The following is a 23,263-nucleotide window of genomic DNA, read 5'->3' on the forward strand; positions in this document are numbered from 1 at the left end:
GCCCAAGGCTTCATTGTGCAGGCTGGGCCCACTCCTTGCCTAGCCCTGCCCCCCTGGAGGGTTAGAGACTCTGCACTGGACAGAGCTGAGATGGGGTTCCGGGCTCCTGTTCCCCCTGGGGAAGGAGGCACCCTGAGCCTGCCTTCAGCCCCTGCCCTGCCAGGGAGGGATCCAGCTTGGCCTCTGCCCAGCGCCTGGGATACAGGATGCAGGCCCTATCTTGAGAAGGGGCAAGACAGCCCAAGGCCATCTGAACTAAGGGCTGGAGATGGGCTGAGGTCACTTGGAGGACACAGTGCACTCAGGAGAACATCTAGGAGGAGGAGGCCCCTAAAGACTCAGGAGGGTCAGGAGGGGCCACCAGGGGCGGGGTGGCCTTCTGGTGGGGGCCCGGGCTGCTGGAGAAGTTGGGCAGCAGCAGCTGCTTTGCCTGACTGACCCCTGGTCCCGGACACGCGGCAGGGCCCAGGGCACTGAAATGGGCCTCCTCTCACAGGTGTTTGACGGGGCTGTGATCATCCTATCTTTGGCTCCGATGGTGGCATCCACTGTGGCCAATGGACCCAGGAGCCCCTGGGACGCCATCAGCCTCATCATCATGCTCCGGATCTGGAGGGTAAAGAGGGTCATTGATGGTGAGTGGCCCGAGGGGGGTGTGGTCAGTGGGGCTGCTCCAGAAACTGGGGCTTTCAACTGAGAGAGGAGATGTCGTGTGATGGGGGTACGCCCTGCTGGCGTCAGGATGGAAGGTGAAACTGTCAGCAGGGAGAGGGGCCAGCTATCCTGCTCACTCACCGTCACGCGTTCACGCACACTGCCAGGGTGTCGCACGTACACGCTGAGCTTCCCACTTCCCATTTAGGGGCCATGTGTTCATTCCCATGCAGCTGTTTACTGTGAGCCTGGGAGGGCCAGCCTCCATGCAAGCCCTTAGAGCAGGGCCTGCCATTCTGGAAGGAGCAGACTTTTACACCCTGGGTGTCTCGATGCACACCTGCTGCTGGCTCCCCGATGGCCGCCAGCCTCACCACTGGCTCTATCCAGGTCATCTAGTCAAGGCCTTGCTCCCTGCAGGCTTTGTCTCACCTTTGAGTCCACCAAGGACAAGCTGGCTGCCCACAAGCCCATTGACCTGCAACAAGTAGGGAAGGGACCTGCTGGCAGGGGCTGGCTTTTGGCCTGTGCTTCTGTCATCTTTAGTGACATGCCTTTCCATCCCTGGGTCTCCATTCGCAGAAAGCATCTGGTCCACTCCTTTGTCTTTGCTTTATCATTGCCTCCCCACTGGGCCACTCTTGTCTGGAAAGCTGTGCCCTGACCTGGGTGGCTCCTGTGTTTCCAGAAGGTGGTGACAGACCAGAGTGTGTGGCCCAGAGGACATGGGGGACAGAAAACCCACCCCTGAAGAATGGTGCAGGATACTGGGGGTGGGGGGTGACCCAGAGGATGACGACACAGGCAGGACACTGAAGTCATCTTATGGAAGGGGGAAGACTCAAGTCACTGGGCTCCAGAGGGTGTCCTTGGTCCCTGAGGACAGGAAGAAGAGGCCCATCCCACCTCAGCCAGATAAGGAACAGAGCCACTCATAGTGGGCTGGTCAGCCTCCAAGAGAGGTCCCCCTAGAGTGACCAGGAGGTTGTATAGACAGTGGTTCCCAGGATGTTTTGTTGGTTTGGTTTGGTTTGATTTGGTTGACAGCAAAGCCCTTTCTTCAACAAAATCATACCCGATCTGTAAAAGAGACTGCAAGTGGAGCTGCTTTGGCTTACTTGGAGTGGAGGGGCCTCATAGCCCACCTACTTGCCTTCTCCCTTGCCCTCTGAGGCACCTCTAAGGAACTGCCAGGCCTTCTGGAGCACAGTTTTAAAACCACTGGGATAGATGCTATGGTCTTTTCCAGCCCTGAATTTTGATTGCAGATGATAGAAATTGTAGCCATGAGAATATTCTGCCAGCATTTGCCCAGCAGGTGCAAGGCAGAAGCTGTCATCCTCAGGGCGGGCTCCCTCTCCCTGGGCCTCACCCTGTGTTGCACCCTGCGAACACTGTGGGATTTCATCCTGATGAAGATGCTGCCATCTTGTCAGGGATCCCCTAATAGGGAATCTTCATCAAACTGGAATGTGTTTGGGTCTCACTTTAGAAGCCTTTGGAAGGCTGGGGAGGCTCTGGGAGATCACCTGGTTCACTCCCCTCATTTGACAGATGGGGAAACTGAGGCTAAGAAGGATGAGGGTCACATAGTGAATCAGGCTCAGAACCAGAAGTGGAGCCTAGGACCCCTGACACCCACCAGCGCTCTTTCGGCTGCTCACTCCCGGCAGTCTGCTCAGGGCCCTGTTCTTGGCTCTGTCCATGAGAACATCCACCCCCACTCAGGGCAGGAACAGCGCCTTCTGGGTCTTTCTTCCAGCTGTGGACAGCTGCACACCCTCAGACTAATGGATTTTGAGAGCCCCCTTTGTGACGCTCTTCCCAGCTGTCCCGCCCTTTTCCTGACACATCAGGCATCACGGAGCCACCGGGAGCCTCAGGAGAGAGACACGCTGGTGAACAGATGGGCGTTAATTTGCTACTCTTGCAAATTAACCCTGGGTGTGAACTGGCTTCAGCAGAGATCTGAGGAGGCAGCGGCAGCTTGGGGTGGCCTCCGGACCTGGAGATGGGTCTCAGGGACACGTGGCCGGCCCTCAAGTCTGGAAGCAAGCAGAAAAGTCCCAATGTCTCTTCTCTGCTGATTCCTGCAACAGCCAGGAAACATCTGGAGGTGCAGAGGCTGTGGGTGGAAAGGAGACTTGGAGAGAGGAAATGTGGAGGGTTCTAGAAATTAGGGGCAAGAGAGGCATGGGACCGAGGCTTCTGAAGAGTCAGGAAGGGCTGGATTTTGAGGGGTGTGGGAACAGTGTGAGGGGAAAGGCTGTGTTACAGTCAGGAGCGGACACTGAGACTTCCCAGGAGCCCAGAGCTACTCTGAGCCCACAGAACCACCAAGGCAGGTGTCCATGGGACTACTGCTGGCTGGTGGAGCACGGGGCCCTCAACCTCAGAGGCCAGGCTTTCTCTTCTGGGTCTCACTATATCCGTTATAAATAGGATCATCTGAGTAACAGACTCAGAATAACAGTGTCTTAAACAACACAGAAGTGTATTTCATTCATGTGAAAGTCTGCAGGCCGGGCATGGTGGCTCATGCCTGTAATCCCAGCATTTTGGGAGGCTGAGGCAGGCAGATCACCTGAGGGCAGGAGTTTGAGACCAGCCTGGTCAACACAGTGAAACCCCGTCTCTACTAAAAACATAAAAATTAGCTGAGTGTGGTGGCGCACACCTGTAATCCCAGCTACTCAGGAGGCTGAGGCATGAGAATCACTTGAACCCAGGAGGTAGGGGTTGCAGTGAGCTGAGATCATGTCACTGCACTCCAGCCTGGGTGACAGGGTGAGAGTCTGTCTCAAAAAAAAAAAAAAAGGTCCGTAGGAAGGTGGCCCAAGACAGATATGGCTTTGACTACAGTCACTTACTCCCTGTAGTCAAGAGCCCAGGCTCCTTCTGTTTTTCTGTTTTGTTGCTCTGCTGCACTTAGCCTACTTTTCAACATCACTTCATGGTCCAAGATGGCTGCTTCCATGCCAACCATCACATCCTCATCCTAGCCAAGAAGAAGGAGGAAGGGAAGAGGATAAAGAGGCAAAAGGGAGGCCCACTGCCTTCTCATTTTAAACATTGTCATCCAAATATAATTCACATGCCATAAAATCCACCGATTTAAAGTCCACAATTCAGCCAGGCATGGTGGCCCACGCCTGTAATTCCAGCACTTTGGGAGGCTGAGGCGGGTGGATCACTAGAGGTCAGGAGTTTGAGACAAGCCTGGCCAACATGGTGAAATCCCGTCTCTACTAAAAATACAAAAATTAGCCAGGCGTGGTGGTGGGCACCTGTAATCCCAGCTGCTCGGGAGGCTGAGGCTGGAGAATCACTTGAACTTGGGAGGTGGAGGTTGTAGTGAGCTGAGATCGCCCACTGCACTCCAGCCTGGGTGACAGCAAGATTCCATCTCAAAATAAAAGTTCACAATTCAGTGGTTTTTAGTATATTCATAGAGTTCTGCAGCCATCACCAAAAAATCTAAGTCTGGAGTGTTTTCATGACTCCAAAGAGAAAGCCCACACTCATCAGAGTCACTTCCCATATCCGCCTCAGCCCTAGGCAAGCACTAAGCTGCTTTCCATCTCTATAGAGTTGCCTGTTCTGTTCCATTACATTTCATATAAATGGAATCATGCGACATGTGGTTTTTCTCTGCTGGCCACTCTGATTCAGCATCATGTGTTCGAGGCTTATCTGTGTTGTGGCTGGTGGCGGGACTGCACCCCTTTTCATTGCCAAGTAGTACTCCACTGCGTGGCTAGACCACAGTTTACACATTCATCCGCTGATGAACATTTCGGTTAAGTCTACTTTTTGGCTATTAGGAATAATGCTGTTATGAATGCTTATGTGCGAGTTTTTGTGAAGACACATGTTTTCCTTCCCCTAAGGCACCTAGGAATGGAATTTCTGGGTCATATGGTCACTCTCTGTTTAACACTCTGAAAAACGGACAAACTGTTTCCCTAAGTGGTTGCACCGTTTTTCTTTCCGCCAGTGTGTGCAGGCTCCAGGGCCGCCCCATCCTCACTGGCCGCAGCTCCTTTGTGAAGAAGGCTCCTGCAGCTGCTGCATGCCACCTCCACTAGCATCCTATGGTCCAGAGGGTGGTCTTGTGGCCACCCATAGCTGCAAAGGAGGCTGGAAAATAGTCTTTATTCCAGGCAGCTGTGCACACAGCCCAAAAGTATGGGTTCTAGCACTATGGAACACAGGAAAACAGCTACCCTGGACACCATGAGTGAAGGTTGTGGCCCTCTGTACTTTCTGGATGCTGTCGGGTACCTGGACATTTCCCCTTCTAGATCCACAGAAATGGCCCAGGGCCTCGAACCTGCTGCTGGCTGAATGCTGGGCCCGCCCTTCCCCAGTCCAAGCCCTGCTACTGCTGAATTATTTACAGGGCTGTCTCTGTCTTCCAGCCTACGTCCTGCCAGTGAAGCTGGAGATGGAGATGGTTATCCAGCAGTACGAGAAGGCCAAGGTTATCCAAGATGAGCAGCTGGAGAGGCTGACGCAGATCTGTCAGGAGCAAGGGGTAATGCACTGCCACTTTCGGCTCTGTCCATGGTCTTGCTGGGGACACTGGTAGTGCCTAAAGCCACGGGTTGCTAGAGCTGCCGGGGCACCAGAGGTCAGGGAGTTTCTCCAGCCCCTTGTTGGACTCATGGGGAACCTGAAGCCCAGAGAAGGGGACACATCTCCAGGGTCTCTGATGTATAGCCCAGCCAGGCATGGACTCAACCCAGACTCCCAGGCCAGGGTTCTTTCCACTGTAGCACGGTGACTCTTCAGCTCCCCAACCTGAGCCTGCCAAGTCGCCCACTCAGTTCATCAGAGTCTTCTTGGAGACATGGTCGGTCTCTAAAGCCAGTGACTAATTCTGTCTGCTGAGGGTTGCTGGGCACCATGGTATGCCCATTGCCACACGGGACGCCCAGAGCCCCAGAAAGGTGCTAGCGGTGCTCTCTACCCTCCAGGATCTGTGATGAAGACTCAGAGAGGCAGGTGATGGGCTCTGCAAGGATGGGCTCAGCAGAGGCAAAGGGGACTGGCAGCTGGGCGGGGGGCACCCTGTCAGGAATCCAGAGACCTGCATTCAAGGCCTAGCCCTGCTGCTCCCACCCCCGCTGGACTCCGGCCAAGTCAGGCCACCCCTTTGCCCTCAGTTCCTTCCTCTGTAAGATGAGGTTGCTGCTCCCATGTGAGTGGAACAGGGGAGTTCAGAGGAGGGGGACTGGGGTACTCAGGAGTGGGTGGTTGCTGGATCCCGTAGCAAGGCTGAGAGCTCTGTAGAAGCACAGCTCAGGGTGCAGGGAAGAGTCCGGTCCCAGGCTGTAAGGTGGGAATGCTACTGAGGGGACTGGCAAGGTGGTGGGAATGTGGGGGATGGGCCAAATGACATGCATGGTCATTTCCATTCTGCCTGATGGATTCTGGGGAGAGGACAGGGCCACTGCCACCAGCTGCGCAAGCCAGAGACGCTAAGCCTGTGGCTCTCTGTGCCCAGGGCCAGGCGAGTTCTTCACGGGGCTGTCTTCCAGCCCATGTCCTGCCAGTGAAAGTGGAGGAATGCCCATGGCCGCATATTGATGTGGGCACTGAGCCCTTCTGGCTTGCCGTGCAGTGAGGATGGGCAGCCCTGGGCTCCCTATTCCTCCCCCATTGCTGGGTGCCCAGGCAGTCTCCAAGGGGGTCTCAGGGTTGAGGTCTCACCTGGTGTACGGGCCCACTATGTGTCTGCCCGTCCCATCAACCTCCTCTCTCATGTGTCTGGTGCATAAACACCCTGATTGTGCCCAGTGGAGTCACCTGTCATTTTGACAAGCCCTGTGCCATGCCACCCCTTGGGTTTTGGTTGCGCTGTGCCCCTTGCCTGAATCCCCGCCCCTTGCAAGCTCTGTCTGTCTAATTCAAGTCCTGGCCTCTCTACAGAGCGTGTTCCCCCCGCCAGTAGCCTCTGCACCTCCTCCCCCAGCCCTGCAGCAGCCCTCACTTGTCCATATTCACAGGGTACTGGGCACTCACTGCCATGGTCAGTGCTCCTTTACGCCTGGGGCAGCTCTTCCCACTGAAATGAATGCCCCCTGAGGGCAAGCCTTGTCCAACTCACATCCGGTCCCAGCCAGCACTCCGCGCGTTGCAGGTCTTGGTAAATGTGTATTCAGTGTACGTTGTGGGTCTTGGTAAATGTGTATTCTGTTGCGGGTCTTGGTAAATGCATATTCACTGTACCTCTTGGCTCCTTGACCAACCCCAACCTCTCAGTTTTGGGGTGGGGGGCACGTCTGTGGAATGTCACTACAAAGTGATCCTGGGAAATGTCCCCACAGGAACACGCACACAGTGTCTTCAGAATCATCCCCTCGGAATGTCTGTCAGGAAACCAATTTTTTTATCTGCTTTGGGAACACTATGACCTTTTGTTTCGCACAGAATGCCTGTATGTGACAAGAGGGGTCATCAGGGGACATGGCCCTCAGGGGCACGTTGTCCAAGATGTCCTGAGAGCAGGGCAGGCTATGGAATCCTAGACTAGGAAGAGAAGCGTTCCCTTTCTGAGGAGCTGGCATCAGCTTCATTCATTCTCTTGCCATATCACGTGGTCAGCCAGCACCGTCCAGAGCTGCTCTGTGCTGGGCTTGTGCCGGGCATGCAGATGCCGCCTAGGACAGGGCGTGACCCTCATCCTCACGGGGCTCTGGGTGACTCAGGGGGTTTGGCAGCCCATAAGTAGGGAGTGGAAATCTGGTGCAATGCCTGCATCACACGGGCACGTCTCGGGCTCTGCAGGCCAGGGTGGGGAAGGCTTTCCAGAGGAGCTGATGTGGAGCAGAGCCCTGGGGAGAAGGCTGCCAGGCAGAGGGAACAGTGTGGGGTGTGGGAGTGGGTGCAGTGCCCCGGGGGTTTGGGTCCATTTAGAGTTGAGCAGAGGGAGGCAGCAGGATTGGGGGCAGGCTTGGGAAGGGGCTCTGTGGCTGACCAGAGAGTTTGGGCTTTATCCTGCTGAGACAGAGGAAGCCTGGAGGATTAAAAGCAGGACTGGGGGATCTCTCAGATGTGAGTTGTTGATGGAACCTTCTGGCTGCTGTTGGAGGCTGGATGGAGAGGGCAGAGTGCAGACAGGAAGACTGGGGACAGAGGCTGGAGAAGAAGGTGGGAGAAGCTTGGCTTTAGGCAGAGGGGGCTGCAGGGAAGTGGGGAAAGGAAAGCGCAGGGTGTCATCTAGAAAGCGGCTGGAAGCCGATCAGGCAGTTCTCATTCTGCTGTTGAATAGGAAAACAAATGCTCTACTTCACTGCAGTTGGCAACGTGAAAGACACGGACACAGGGCTGCATCCGCCCCTCATAAATTCGCAGCCTCCCAGCCCAGCAGGGAACGCGCTGACCCTGCCACACGCCTCACCTCAGCCACACATGCGCCACGTGGCCAGGAGAAAATCCTAACGGCAGCCCCACCTCCCAGGGCTCCATGACCTCTGTCTGGAGCCCCCTGGGGACCCCAGGTTCCTGCCGTCCTGGTTCAAGTCACCTCCGCATGTGGCCTCCTTCCCAGGGGTCTCAGCCAGAGGGAGACTCCCTTGCATTCTGCACAGGAAAGAGCCAATAAATAAAGACAGATTCCCTCTAGGTAGTGACATCTGGAAAAGAGATGAACAGAAACGAACCATTTTAATTTAAAAAACACCTGAAGCCTGTCATCTTAGTTAAGACAGCAGAAAGGGCCAGACAGGCTGGACTCCCAGTGGGGCCGCCAGGGAGGGTGGGGGGCTGCCTGGCCAGAGGGACCAGGAGGGCTGCTCTCCTGGAGTCTGTGGTGCCCGCTCCACAGAGCAAAGCAGACAGACGCCTCACTTGCAGCTGTATTTTCAGACCTGGTTTGAGACCTGACTGGGTAACAGATACCCTGGAGGAAATGAGACGGTGGGCCCTGGAATGTCAGAGATGGCTAGACCCTTGGAGACAGCAGCCCATGGAATGGTTGAGAATAGACTTGGTTCTAAATAGACTTTGAGCTGGCTTCGAACCCAGGTGTGTCTCTTTAGAACACTTACTGGCCTTGTGGCTTTGGGCATTAATGGGACATCTATGGGCCTTGGTTTTTCTAATCTGAAAAATGGGTGTAGTAATAGAATCCTCAAAGGATGGCGATGAGATCGTAGCCTAAGGCCTGACACATGATGGGTAGCAACTAATGGAAGTGGACCCCGCAGTTCACCAGCCCCACCACACCTGCCCCACACACCCATTTTACAAATAAGAAAACTGAGCAGTGGCAGCTGTCCTTGGGGGCACACAGCTAGTCCAGGGGGGCATAGAACCAGGCGTCCTAACTGTGAACACTGTTCTTTTCCAGCTCATCATGTTGAGCCTCCTTTTTCCTACTCATGGCACTTCTTAGCACTCGGCGAAAACATTGATCAGATTATGCACGGGGTATTTTATACCGCAGGCACAGACCTGGCTCCCCTCAGCTGTCTCAATGGCACCCCCCAACCCCGTTCCAGGACAGTCTAGTATTCTTTGTGACAAACTCTTGCTGTCTCCTTGCTGGAATTCTCAGAGTATGATGAAGACATTTCCAAACTGAATTCACATACGCTGCCTGAAAAATTGACATTTACCAATAAATACAACACCTGGCCTGGCGCGATGGATCACACCTGTAATCCCAGTGCTTTGGAAGGCTGAGGCAGGAGCAGGAGGACTGCTTGAGGCCAGAAGTTTGAGGCTGCAATGAGCTGTAATGACACCACTGCACTCCAGCCTGGGCCACAGAGCAAGACTCTGTCTCTAAAAAAAAAAAAAAAAACAACAACAAGAAAAAAACCACTTTCTACTCCCTTGCTCTCTTGCTGGGGTGTGTTTGTACAACTATTTGCCACAACTTCACCCAGCTCTTTTTAAAAAAATAAACTTTATTTTTTAGAACAGTTTTATATTGACCAAAAAACAGTGAAGCAGGTGCAGAGTTCCCTGTATCCCCTGTGCCCGGCTGCCTGTTATTAACGTCATACACTAGTATCATTTGTTACAATGAACAAACCCACATTGATACGGTACTCAGATTTTCTTAGTATTTAATCTGTTATGTCCTCTATTTGCTCCACATCACATTCAGTCGGCTTAGGCTCCTCCTGGCTGTGGCAATTTCTCAGACTTTGTTTCTGATGACCTGAAGGGTTTTGGGGAGCACTGGCCGGGTGTTTTTGTTTTACAGGTTGCCCCTCCGTTGGGATTCGTCTGATGTTTTTCCCAGGGTAAGCGTGGGGTTGTGGGTTTTGGGAGGAAGACTGCAGAAGGAAAGTGCCATTCTCATTGTCTCACATCAAGAGGACACACTGGCCACGTGACTTCTCACTGTGATGCAACCTGGATCACCTGGCTGGGGCAGCGTGGGTCAGGTGTCTCCACTGCACAGTTACTCTGTTTCTTCATCTTAACTTTTTTTTTTTTTTTTTTTTTTTGAAACAGAGTCTCACTCTTTCGCCCAGGCTGGAGTACAGTGGCACCATCTTGGCTCACTGCAACCTCCGCCTCCCGGGTTCAAGAGATTCTCCTGCCTCAGCCTCCCGGGTAGCTGGGATTACAGGCGCCCACCACCATGCCCGGCTAATTTTTGCATTTTTAGTAGAGATGGGGTTTCACCATGTTGACCAGGCTGGTCTCAAACTCCTGACCTCAGGTAATCCACCCGCCTCACCCTCCCAAAGTGCTGTGATTACAGGCATGAGCCACCGCGCCCAGCCCATCTTAACTTTTTAAGAAAGATTATGTTGCTTCTTACCGTGACCTGTGGAGACTCTCAGGTGAGCCTGTTGGCCGGTTTCTTGCATGAATATCTGATTCATTTCCTCTTCTGTGCTACATAGCAGTTCATTTCTTGTCACAGGCCCACACCTGTGGGGCATCTGAGGCTCAGAGAAAGGGAGAGGTGGGCCCAACGTGGCACAGCAGTTATGAGGCCAGGACGAAAACAGGTCTCTTGTCGCTCATTCCAGTGCCTTCCCTCCTGGATCACACGGGCCCTCTGGCTTTGACAGGGAAGCAGGCTTCACTGCTTCCCTCATTCGTATGATCTCTTCTCGTTGTGGACACACCTCATCCTTAACAGATTCCTACCTGGGGAGGAGCGCCTAGAAGATCCCGGGAGGGGAGGAGGTCTCTCTGCTGGTCAGTCATACCATTCCAAAGCCCTGGCCATGCCTTCTGCAGTCCCTTCCAGACTCCCCACTGCTGTGATAGAAGCACATGGCCTCTGACCCCTGAATTCAGCAATTCCTTAGGTGGAAGTTCTTTTCCATTCTTTTTGTTTGTTTGTTTGTTTGTTCATTTTTGGTGAGGGGTGGATCCTGGCCAGAATTTCATTACGAGTTAGGCTCGCTGGTACACAGATGGATTCCAAAGTCACGATGCTAGAGGCTGCCCTTCAGAGAGACGGTGTGGACGCCTTGTCTCTCCCTCTGTCTTGGCTGCTTCAGAAACCAAAGCCATTTTAGATGCAGCAGTTAAATCAATGCAACGATATACTCTTCTGACTCATCTCACGAAACCACCTCTGAGGTTTTATGTACCTCCATGCGTGGGATCTCGCTCTAGTTCCGAAACACAGCAGGTTTTTATTGGCCAGGACTGAAAATGGTGACATTGCTCTGCCCCCGTTTTATTGGCAGGAGTCAGTTGCACAGTACCAACTAGGGGCACCAGATGCGGTCAGAAGTGGTCTTTGTGCCCAAGAAGAAAACAGTCGCCTGCACAGTCACCCATCCCATAAGACAAGGCCAATGGGCTCACAACATTCTCTACCCTTTCCCGGTTCCACTACAGCAGGCGGCACAGCCACACTTATCAAAGTCCTTCCTGGAGGAATGCCATGTCTCCCTGGCCTGTTTCCTGAAGAAACAAGATGATAATCTTGACCCTGCAAGCTGTAGGCATTTCTGATGGAGGAAGATGTGGGGAGAGGAAGCTGTCATGCCCCTCCCTCCATCCCCTTCTCTGTCTTTCACGTGGAGGAGCCAGAGCAAACGTGGGAGGTGGTGGGTGGTCTGATTGGGAGCCAGGGCCCATCTCCCCATCCTGACCTCTCGCTGGACCCCATTGCCCCCTGGTTTTCTGGACCCCTGAGAGAATGCCAATGGCTCTGCGTAGGTCACTCGCCTTTGAGGCCGGGCTAGCAGCTCGGAAAAGGGGCCAAAGGGCAGGAATAGCAGGAATAAAGCCGTGGTTCCATGCTGGCTCCGGGGACGGGGCTTGAGGCTGGCTCCGGGGACGGGGCTTGAGGCTGGCTCATTCCAGAGAGCTCATTCTTTTCCTACAGAGGCCACGAGTCCCCAGCTCAGCACAATAGCCTTTGTTACCTGGATTGTTCAGGATCTCCACTGTGGGAAGTGAAATTTTTTTTAAGATGGGAAGTGATTTGTAAAACAGCCGATAGCTTTAATGACAAGCCTATTTAGCTGATAAAATCAGCCATCAGAGGAATAACTTATGTTATCCTTTTGCCATAATTTAAATTTATGGCCAACTACCAGTCATCTTCACAGTGGATGGAAAGGGGCCAAGGTCGATCTCAGCTTTACTCTGCTCCTAAATCATTAGTTTGCAACTGTCTCCTGATTTTTATTGTTACCAACAATGGCGAAACTAATGGAAATAAACATTGGATGCTATCCCAACAGCAGATGGGTTTGAAGGCAGGGCAGTCTTGCAAACAGCACTAATAGGATGGAGCAGAATTACTGCTATTGCATTAGATACCATCGAGCTTCTGGCCAAAGTGTGCATTGATCAGGACAAGGACCGTGTCAATTGGACTCCGCAACCGGACCATTAAAGGCGGAGAAGCGCTGGGTGTGCCCGTCCTGCCGCCCCGGTGGGTCTGACCCCTCCTGGGCTTGCATTAAAAGCCCGGCCCCAATGGAAGGGGCCTGACTCACTCCAGTAATGCATACTGCGGGCTTCCCTATGGATCCCAGATGATCTGGGCAGGTTATCTGATTAGAAATACTTAGCTAATGATGTACACTAAATGGGGCTGTGACTGCACTTTAATTCTTCCCAAGCCTAGGGATGGTCTTTTTTTTTTCCCACCGGGCCCATTTGCCAGTGGAAGATTTGCTTCATCAAAGCCACCATGCACCTTCTTTTCCTAAGGCACAGACCCGTGTGAGCCCTGGGGAGCCCCGTCCTGTTGTGTTTCTTCCTGTTGTCGGCAGTTTGACTGCATGGTGCTTCCGTGTGGGTTTCTGTGGGGTTTTTTGGTATTTATTCTGCTTAGGAGTTTCTTAAATTTGTTGATCTTTTTTTATTAGATTTGGGAAGTTATTGGCCATGGTTTCTTTATTCATTGCACCTGTCTCATTCTTCTCCTCTTGGAGCTCCAGTTGTACCTGAGGCCATTTGGTTATGTCTCACGTTTCTCTTAGATCCTACTCTGCTCCACTATTCATTCTCTCTCTCTCTCCCTCTCTCCTTTTTTAATGGCTGTAAGTTTTGATATTTTTCTATAGACCTGTCTTCAACAACCCTACTATGTCCAATCTCCTGTTAAACCCGTCCAACCAACTACTCAACTTCAGATACTGTATATCAAGGTTCTAAAAGTTTGATTTGATTCTTTTTATAGAGTCTAACCCTCTGCTGAAACACTACGCTCATTTTGTCTGTCTTTCTCCCCTATTTTTGTTAACATATTAATTGTAGTTATTTTGAAGTCCTTGTCTGTTCACTCAAATATTTACCCAGGTCAGCTTCTATTAACTGTTTTATGGCTTGATAACCAATCATGTTTTTCTGCTTATTTGCATGATGAATGGTTCTCATGGTGTGCTACACATCATTGATGAGGCATTTTAGAGGTTGTGGATTCTGTTATCCTTCTCTGAAGAGACGGTTCTCTGGGAATGGGACATTTTGGCAGGGAGTAGGGGATGGCCCTCAAGACAGCACCAAGCCTTAACTGCACTTACACTTCATTCCCTCCAGGTGGGGTCCTGGAGCTGGTACAGAGCTTGTCATTGACTTGGAATTCAGTGAGTCCATTTGCCTTATTGGACACACAGTGAAACCGAGGCCCGGGGAAGAAAAGAGGCTCACCTAAAGTCAGGGCGAGGGAGGGGTGATGGGCCAAGAGCTCAGCCTCCAGCCCCTGCTTTTCCCTCTGGTGACTTTCTGTTCTCCTGGCCCCTGCTACCCTCAAGCTGCCCTGGATTCTGCTGGGCTGAGTCACTTCCATCTTGCCTATAAGGCTGCAAGTTCCCTGGCTCAAGGTCTTGGGGGCTGGAAGCCAGGGGCGTGGGCTGTGGCCCCTGCTTTGCTTCTGACGCACCATGTGGTCCTGGCCTTTCCCCCACCCTCCCTCCCAGCACAGGAGGCTCCTTCCCACCTCTGGGCCTCAGTTCCCGATCTGACTCATGAGGCCCCAATGTCCTAGGGCCCCTGGGAAACACTGCAGAGGCACATGTGGCCATGATAAGCATAGGAGGAGCCAGGAGCCCAGCTCTGAGGGTCCCGCTAGCACCTCCTGAAGCCCCCTGGGCTGTCCCAGCCTGTGACCGGGCCAAGAGCCATTTGACCCATGTGCCCTTCCCCTCTGAGGAGTCAGTCATTCCTTCTCAGGGCACGATGGACAGCATCCAGCCACCCCACACCCTCTGGGTGTGAAGCTTGCCAAAATCTGTCCCCTAAGCAGGTTGTTCTCTCCCTCACCCCCATTCCAGTCCATGCCATGTGCTGATATCGCACCTCCGAGGTAATTCTCTTATCCCTCATCTTATCTCCGTCTCCACCTTCATCCATACCTGCTCGTCTCTGGCATGGACTGCTGCAGTAGCCTCCCACCTGGCCTTCCTATATCCACTCTGGCCCCATCCAATCTGTTCTCCGTTCTGCAGTCAGCATGGTCCTTTCAAAATGCCCATCTGGATCACTGTGTACCGCCACTCCCACCACTCCACCCTTCTGTTTGGAGGATTCCAGTGGTTTCTGGTTGTTCTTTAAAACATCTTACTGTGGCTCCGGGCTCTGCCTGGTGGGGCCCCGGCTGAGCTCCCCAGCCCCTTACCTTCTGGCCCTCTGGCCCTTGTACACACCATGCCTCCCGTGCCATAAGTACCACCCCAGGGCTGTGCTTGGCTCTCGGAGGCGACTTGTTCCCTGCAATGCAGCTGACAGCCCCCCTTGTTGGGGCTAGCCAGGTTTTACCTGCAAGCTGAGGAAGGCATTTTCATTCCAAAACCTGTAACAGAATGTTAACATCGCCCCACCATGGTTTACTTGACTTCCTACTGAATGAATGAATGTGAGAACTGCCACACACTTGGAGTTCATCTCTTTAGCTGAAACTTGCTTCTGTGTATGTGCCTCCGTCTGCACATGTGGGCCTGGGGCTGGGCAAGCCCTGGCCTCTGGCTGTCTGGCCTGAATTCCAGCGGGACACTCTTGGGCAGCTCCATATCAATTACAAGCCATCAATAATGCATCCCATCAGAGCGGCCAGGAAGCCATTAGCTGGCTTGCAGGCCTCGATGAGTGGCCTTGGAGAAAGTGGGCTGGGTGTGCCCATGGGAGGTTCAGATCAGCAGGGCAGGAGGGGCTCCCCCGGCAGAGCTTGGGAGAGTTGCCTCATGGGCCCTCAGTCGCCTCTGAGACCTTGCAGCCAGAGGGTTGGCTTGCACCCTGTCATCCTGCACATAAAGGCTGCCCTATAATGAGCTAGCCTCGCTTTCTCACTCTGTGAGCCCTCCAGCCACCTTTGAGTGTTTTAAGTGCTGGGTTGTCGAGGTTCATGTCTGAGCCCAGTGTGAGCCCAAAGTTAGGGCTGAGTCTGTGACCAGCATCGGGCTCAGTGTGTGACCAGGGTCAGGGCTCAGTGCATAGCCAGCACGAGGCCTCAGTCTTTGTCTTAACTTTGGGACAGGGGTGCAGCTCAGTTGGTGGTTGGATTTAGGGCCCAGTCTGAAGCCAGGGAGTTGAACAGGCTAACTGGTTTCCTGCATTGATTTGTTCGTGTATTCAGCAATGTTTATTGAATGCTTCTTGCACACCAGGCAACACAACAGATAAGACCCCTGTTGGTTCACCGATGATATTCTCCTGGGGGTGGAGGGTAGCAGGGGTGCGCTGGAGCTCTCACTTGCTCACGAGAACCCATTGTGCACATTTCCCCCAGGGCGTCTTGTTGGTAGCTTGAAATCAGCCATACGAGGAGTATGCCTTCCCCCACCACCCCACCCCACTGGAACACCACTGGGGGCTGAACAAGAGGTAACTGATAATCCTTTAAAAATGGTGGTTTGTTTTCATGCTGCTAATAAAGACATACCCAAGACTGGGTAATTTATAAAGGAAAGAGGTTTAACTGACTCACAGCAGAAGCATGGCTGGGGAGGCCTCAGAAAACTCACAATCATGGCAGAAGGGGAAGCAAACACATCCTTCTTCACATGGCAGCAGCAAGGAGAAGTGTCAAGCAAAAGGGGGAAAAGCCCCTTATAAAACCATCAGATCGAGACAGGCAGATCACGAGGTCAGGAGTTCGAGACCAGCCTGGCCAACATGGTGAAACCCAGTCTCTACTAAAAATACAAAAAATAGCTGGGCGTGGTGGCACATGCCTGTAGTCCCAGCTACTTGGGAGGCTGAGGCAGGAGAGTCACTTGAACCCATGAGACAGAGGTTTCAGTGAGCCGAGATCGTGCCACTGTACTCCAGCCCGGGTGACAGAGCAAGACTCTGTCTCAAAAACAAACAAACAAAAACAAAACCATCAGATCTTGTAAGAATTCACTCACTATCATGAGAAAGCATGGGAGTAACCACCCCCAAGATTCAATTACCTCCCACTGGGTCCCTCCCACGACAAATGGGGATTATGGGAACTACAATTCGAGATGAGATTTGGGTGGGGACACAGCCAAACCATATCAGGCACGATCACAAATATTTATCTGATTTCCCTTCCCAAACCCCAATGGAATGATAGTAAAGAACAAAATCATAAATGCATAAGAATTAAGAAACTATCCTTTGGACAAGTACAGTGGCTCACATCTGTAATCCCAGCCCTTTGGGAGGCTGAGGAATGTGGAGGATTGCTTGAGTCCAGAAGTTTGAAACCAGTCTGGGCAACATGGCAAGACCCTGTCTCTACAAAATATAAAAACAAAAAAATTAGCTGGGCACGTGCTTATAGTCCCAGTTACTCAGGAGGCTGAGGTGGGAGGACCACTTGAGCCCATGAGTACAAGGCTGCAGTGAGCTATGATCACGCCACTGCACTTTAGTGTGGCAGACAGAGTAAAACCTTGTCTCAAAAAAGAAAGAAAGAAAAAGACAGAGAAAGAGAAAGGAGGGAGGGAAGGAAGGGAGGGAGGGAAGGTCTCTGTCCATCATGACAAACTTGTCTCGAAAAAGAGAGGGAGCAGAGAAAGAAGGAAGGGAGGGAGGGAGGAAAGGAAGGAAGGGAGGGAGGGAGGGAAGGAAAGGAAGGAAAGAAGGAAGCAGGGAGGGAGGGAAGGAAAGGAAGGAAAGAAGGAAGCAGGGAGGGAGGGAAGGAAGGAAGATCTCTGTCCATCACGACAAACCTTGTCTCAAAAAAAGAAAAAGAGAGGGAGACAGAGAAAGAGAAGGAAGGGAGGGAGGAAGGAAGGAAGGAAAGAAGGAGGGAAGGAAGGAAGGTCTCTAAGTCTTGTCTATCAGGACAAAGAGGAAAGAGGTTTTAGTGAATCGGGGGGAAATGGAGACTAGACAAGATAGTGGTAACTGATTGAGCAGAGTGGGAAATGTGTCAATGAAGTGCTCACAGAGGAGGACAGTGAGGGAAATGCAGTACTTTTCCCCTCAGAACCCCTGAGAGTCTGGGAGGAAGGGGGTATAGTGTGAAGCCGACACTGGGTGGGGGTGGCTAAAGGTCTGCATGCATAATATTTGAGATCCCAAGACACCCTCCCAAATCCTGCATGGCCAGGAGACTGAGCTCCCCCACCCTGCAAGAGTCAAGGGGTTTGTCCTCATGAGAAAATGAACCAGGGAGCTCTGCATGTGGGCACTGGGTTAGGCAGGGACCTGGGGAAAGGTGGAGGGCTGAAAATGAGGATTAAATGAAAATCTTTCCCCCTAAAAGTGGGACCCTCTGCCCTATTCCCCTGCCCTACTCCCAGCACAGAGGCAACCAAAATTATAGCCTCAGGCAGGAAGCTGAAAACCTGCAGTCCCAGAGACCAAACCTATAGACACTGACATTGGGAGGCTGTCCAGTGCCAGGTTGCTGCCTGGCCACCCTGTTGTTGGTGAATGCTTTTAGTTGTATGTGTTTGACTTTCATAAAACTAAAATCAACAAAATATTAAAATAAATACACAATAATATCAGAAGGTGATAAGTGCAATGCAGAGAATTCAGATAGGCTGATGCAACTGAGTGCCTGGGGGGCTGCCCTAGGTGGCGGGTCAGGGAAGGCCCCTCTGAGGGGGGCCACCATGTGATTTGGGACAGAGGAAGCAGCTGAGAACGCGGCCCTGAGACCAGCGCATGCTTGGTATCTTTACAGAACCAGAAGAAGGATTGTGTCTTGGGGTCAGATCACGGGAGAGAGGATGAGACGAAGTTGGCCAGGTGGGCAGGGCCAGATGGTGCACGTGCTTTGTAAGCCAAGGCTGAGGAGCTCGGGCTATCTCCCAGGTGGGGTGGCGAACCATCGAGGTTTATGGACAGGAGTGTCATGATCTGACCTGGGTATAGGAGAGTCCCCCTGAGTCCTGTTGGAGTGATGGCAGAGGGATGCAGAAGCCATAGCTGTAGGGGCCAGAGCTGGCAGTGGAGGTGGAGGGAGGCGGGATAGCTGCTGGACTTGGGGGATGGATGGGATGTTGGGGTGAGGGAAAGCGAGGAAGCAAGGAAGGTGATTGCATTTTTGGCTCCAGCTAAAATGAGATGAAAACACTTGAGGAACAGCTTTGGAGAGACAGTGAGAAGTCCTGCTTTGACCAGATTGATTTTGAAACTCCTGTAAAAGTGATACGGTCATGGAGGCATTGGCGGTGAGAGTCTGACACCCCAGTTTGAGGGGTCAGGGCTGGCGAGGTACATTTGGGCGGCATTGGTAAGTAGGTAACCTCCTAGGCAGGGCGCCCGGGCGTGGTATTCTCTGTCCGCCCTCCCGACTCGCTCCGTTTAGAAGCGGTGCGAGGCGTGCGAGGAACACTAGGTGGCGGTGAAGGCCCTCCTTCCCGCGAGCCCGCGGCCGGGACCTGCAATGTCAGACCCAAACTTGTCGTTGGCCCAGATGTCCCATGAAGGCCCTGGCGTGTGAACAGCCATCTCAGCCACAAACCCAAGAGGTATCTGGAAGCCTTTCCAAGAAGCTTTCCCCAACAGAAAGTAAAACAAAATTAAAATGTGTGTAGCTTTTACAAGGCCAGGTTGCTGCCTGGCCACCCTATAGTTCATGAATGCTTTCAGTTGTGTGTGTGTTTTACCTTCGTAAAAGTAAAATCAACAAAACATTAAATACACAATAATACCAGAAGGTGATAAGTGCAATGCAGGACATTCAAATAGGCTGCCACTCCACCTGGGAGAAAGCCCTTAAGAGGAAGCAACCCAAGTCCTCAAGGAGGTGAAAACCCCATTTTACAGAAAAGGAAACTTAGGCCGGAGAGGTGACGGGACTTGCTCAAGGCCACAGGGCCACGAAGCCACACGGCTTGGACTGAATCGGTCTGATCCTGGGTGCCTCCTCGTGGAGAAAACGAGCCAGTGTTCAAACCAGCGGGCAGTGACGCCAGGATGGGGTCCCCAGGCTGGGACGCGGGCCCTGGGTGTCCTGAGGTTTCCTGTTCTGAACGAGGCTTTCATGTTGTCGAGCACCCCTTGGGGTCACACATCTGGGCGAAGAGCTAGAACTTAATTTGCACCCAGGGCTCCTGACTCCCCGTCCAGTGGCCTTTCCACAAAGGAAACACGTTGTGTTTCCTCTCCCGGGCATCCGTGAGATGGGGGCCAGACTGCAAGGCACCTGAGACGCAGGATCGCACAGATTGGAAAAGGCTCCGCAACCCTTAGAAGCTCTTGCGAACCGCGATGCTGGGAGATTCCTAAGGAATCATCCAGCTGCGGGAGGCTCAGCCCAGTCCTTCCCACCCCGCCGCCATGCAGGAGCAAAGCGCCCAGAGGTCAGGCTGGAGGCCCCCGCCGGCCCCTCGCCGCTGATCCAGCCCTGCCCGTCTCCCTCCGCAGTTTGAGATCCGGCAGCTGCGCGCGCACCTGGCGCAGCAGGACCTGGACCTGGCTGCTGAGCGCGAGGCGGCGCTCCAGGCCCCGCACGTGCTCAGCCAGCCGCGCAGCCGCTTCAAAGTGGTGGAGGCCGGCACGTGGGACGAGGAGACGGCGGCCGAGAGCGTCGTGGAGGAGCTGCAGCCCTCGCAAGGTAAGCCCGGGTCTCCACCCGGCCCCAGAGTGTCACGGCTGGGGGTCCCCCTCGCCTCCCTCTCGCGCCCCGGAACTGTGCGCAGAGTGGATGGGGTTCCTCGCAGGTGTGTGCCCCTCCTTCACTCGTGACTGGGGGACACGCTCAGATCAGTAGCCTCGGTACTGCCTGTCAGAGCCCAGCAGAGAGCATGTAGTCCAGCCACCGACCCAAACTAGAAATGACTCGTCCCCATTTCATGCCTGTGGCTACCGGCGTGCGTTGTGTGCGGTGTAGTCCCTGTCCTCGCGGTAGCCGGAGGAGGAGGTGTGACTTTCCTGTTGTATGACTGAAGAAGCCGAGACCCAGGAAAGCCGTCCAAAGGCGCATCGCTAATAAGTGGCAGAGCCAGGCTTCCAGAGAGAGGTCTGGGGCTTCCTACTGGACTACCACCTACTGGGGCCCAAACAAGTCCAGGCCCGGGGCCACAGCAGCCCAGAGCCTGAGCCTTGCAGACGGTGAGAATTCACGAGACGGTGATGTTAGTGGAGATGGGAACACGAGCCATAGCCCAGGGTAGGGTCCTGTATGGAAGGGAGTTATTTCGAGATTCAAATCCCGACTCTTCTATCAGCCAGTTATGTGATGGGACTCTCTTGGGGCCTTAGTTTTCCCAGCTGTCAAATAGGAGCAGTACTGAGGCTTCCTCACAGGGCTGCTGCGAGGCTCAGAGGTTTCGGGAATTGCACGGAGCCACCCAAGCCAGGAAATGGTGGTGCTGGGCTGGGAACTCGGGCTGTGGGACCCAAAACCCCAGCTTCATCCAGGAGCCACTCTGCCTTGGCATGCCGTGTCCCCTCCAGGGCAGTGGGGACACAGCCGGGCAGGCTGAGCAGGTGGGGAGGCAAGAGGCCTGAGCTCCAGCCTCCGCCACTCCTCAGCTCCATGACTTGAGGCTTCAGTGTTCCCTTCTGTAAAATGAACTCGTAACTCCAGCTCTGTCTGCCTCACAGGACTTATGAGGAACCGATGGGTGTGAGAAAGCTCTGAGGGCTGTAAGGCACTGCAACACTGCAAACAGCTTTTGGGAAACGAATGGTTGTTTTTTGTTTTTTTTTTTTTTTTTTGGGACTCACTCCTGGAGTGCAGTGGTATCATAATAGTTTACTGCCACCTCAGACTCCTGGGCTCAAGTGATCCTCCCGCCTCAGCCTCCTGAGTAGCTGGGATCATAGGTGTACACCATCTCACTCAATTAATGTTTTTATTTTATTTTTGTAGAGGTGGGGTCTTGCTATGTTGCCCAGGCTGGTCTCAAAGTCTTGGCCTCAAGTGATCCTCCTGCCTCAGCCGTTGAAAGTGCTGGGTTTATAGGCATGAGCCACTGTGTCCAGCCAGTCTTTTGAGAGAACTTCAGATCTTAGAAACATAGGATTTGGGGGCTAGAGGGGACTTCTGGGTCCAGCCCTTTAGCTGATGTGAGAATCCCCTCTATAACTCCCTGCCATGAGCCATGCAGCCTCAGCTCGCCCTTCTCTAAGAATAAGTGCTTCATACCTCCCTGGGAGCCCACCCCACCTCCACATGGCTCTGCCTGTAAGAAGATTCTTCCTCCAACTGCACTGAGGCCTGGTCCCCTGCCCCTGCCTCCCCGCCAGCCGTGGGTTTCACGCACAGGCAGTGCCATCCCAGCTGAGACTGTTTAGAGATTGTTTCTCCTCCAGGGACCGTCACCTGCATTCCCACAGCCAATCTTCAGGGGGCGTGCTCCAAGTTCTTGCTGTACTGCCTCCTCCCAGAGCTCTCCAGTGTTTTGGTCCCTCTCAGAGTAATATCCGCAACAGAATGCAGTTACTGGGGCGCTGCAAGCCCAGGGCAGAATGTTGAGGGGGCCACTACTGCTTTTTTTTTTTCTGGACCCGGGTCCCCACGATGCAGCCAGTAGGCTCCTGAGTTTGTGGGGACCACTTGGCTGAGCTCATAGCTGACCCAGCCTCACGTGCTCCCCACACAGCTCAGCTGAGCCACGTGTCCCAGCAGCCCAGCCTTGGGCAACAGGCTTTTTGTAGCCTCGTGCAGAACTTCACAATCATAAGTGTTCAGCTGTAGCTTGTTTGATTCTTGCCTTTACTCCAGGGCTTGGTAGGTCCTGATTGACAACCCATCGCCAATTCCTGATTAGTTGAAACAGCCCCCTTCTTCATCTTCATCGTTTAGCCTTTGTTATGTCTGGACCTTGCCCAGCTCCCCTCCCGTCTGCAGTCTCCCCTCCCCCACCATACCGTGATTGTTCCAAAATCTTTCATGCCACTCCCCGACTTCCGACTTTCCTGGTTCCCTGTGTCCCTCAGGAAAAAGCCCACGCCCCTTAGGCTGGTGGATTAGTTTGCTAGGACTACCATAACAAAATGCCATAGACTGGCTAGCACAAACTATACAAGTGTATTGTCTCACAGTGCTGGGGGCTGGAACCTGAGATCAAGGTTGGGGACGGTTGCTTCCCTCTGGGGGCTGGGAGTGAGAATCTGTCCCAGGCCTCCCTCTGGCTCCTGGTGGCGGCTGGCAATCCTCGGCGTCCATGGCTTACAGTAACATCACCCTGCTCTGCCTTCATCTGCAAATGGCGTCCTCCCTATGCACATGTCTGGGTCTAGATTTCCCCTTTTTATAAGGGCCCCAGTCATATAAGGACCTCATCTTAACTAATGACATCTGCAACCGCTTTCTTTCCAAGTAAGACCACATTCTGAGGTACTGGGGGTTACATCTTCAACATATGAATGAAGAGGGGGTACCCATTCAACCCTTAAGAGGGGGCAGGCACATAAGACCCCTCATGATCTTGCCCCGGGCTGCTTCCCCAGCCTTATCTCCTTCCACCCCAGCTTGCCTTTCATTCTAGAGGAATGGAACAACCTTTAGTTCTGTAAATGTTCTGTACGGTCTCTGAGTCTCTGCATGCTGTTCATGGGATGGCCCAACCTGCCTACCAGACTTCTCTTCATGCTTAGAACCCATCTTAGAGTAAGCTCCCAGATCTCCACACCCTTCCCTGGCAACCTTACACCGACTCCCAGGTCCGGATCCTGCCCCACTGCCAGAAGCGTTTATGTGTGTCTCCCCTCTAAACTTACTTCAGGGCCTGCCTCAGTCAGGTCTCCATAAAGTTTGTTGCATTGAATGTAATCTTCAAGCCAGTAA

General features: G+C 53.2%; 1 protein-coding gene across 1 annotated transcript in view; it reads left to right on the forward strand.

The window, feature by feature from the left end:
* TMEM266 (transmembrane protein 266) overlaps nt 1-23,263 on the forward strand; it is a 91,554-nt gene that overhangs the window by 58,558 nt on the left and 9,733 nt on the right. The window contains exons 7-9 of the mRNA XM_054531659.2: nt 497-635; nt 5,076-5,191; nt 19,894-20,083. Of these exons, the coding sequence (XP_054387634.2) occupies nt 497-635; nt 5,076-5,191; nt 19,894-20,083 (445 nt within the window). The remainder of the gene's footprint in view (nt 1-496; nt 636-5,075; nt 5,192-19,893; nt 20,084-23,263) is intronic.

This window comes from Pongo abelii, chromosome 16 (assembly GCF_028885655.2).
Source record: "Pongo abelii isolate AG06213 chromosome 16, NHGRI_mPonAbe1-v2.0_pri, whole genome shotgun sequence".
NCBI classification, from domain to species: Eukaryota; Metazoa; Chordata; class Mammalia; order Primates; family Hominidae; genus Pongo; species Pongo abelii.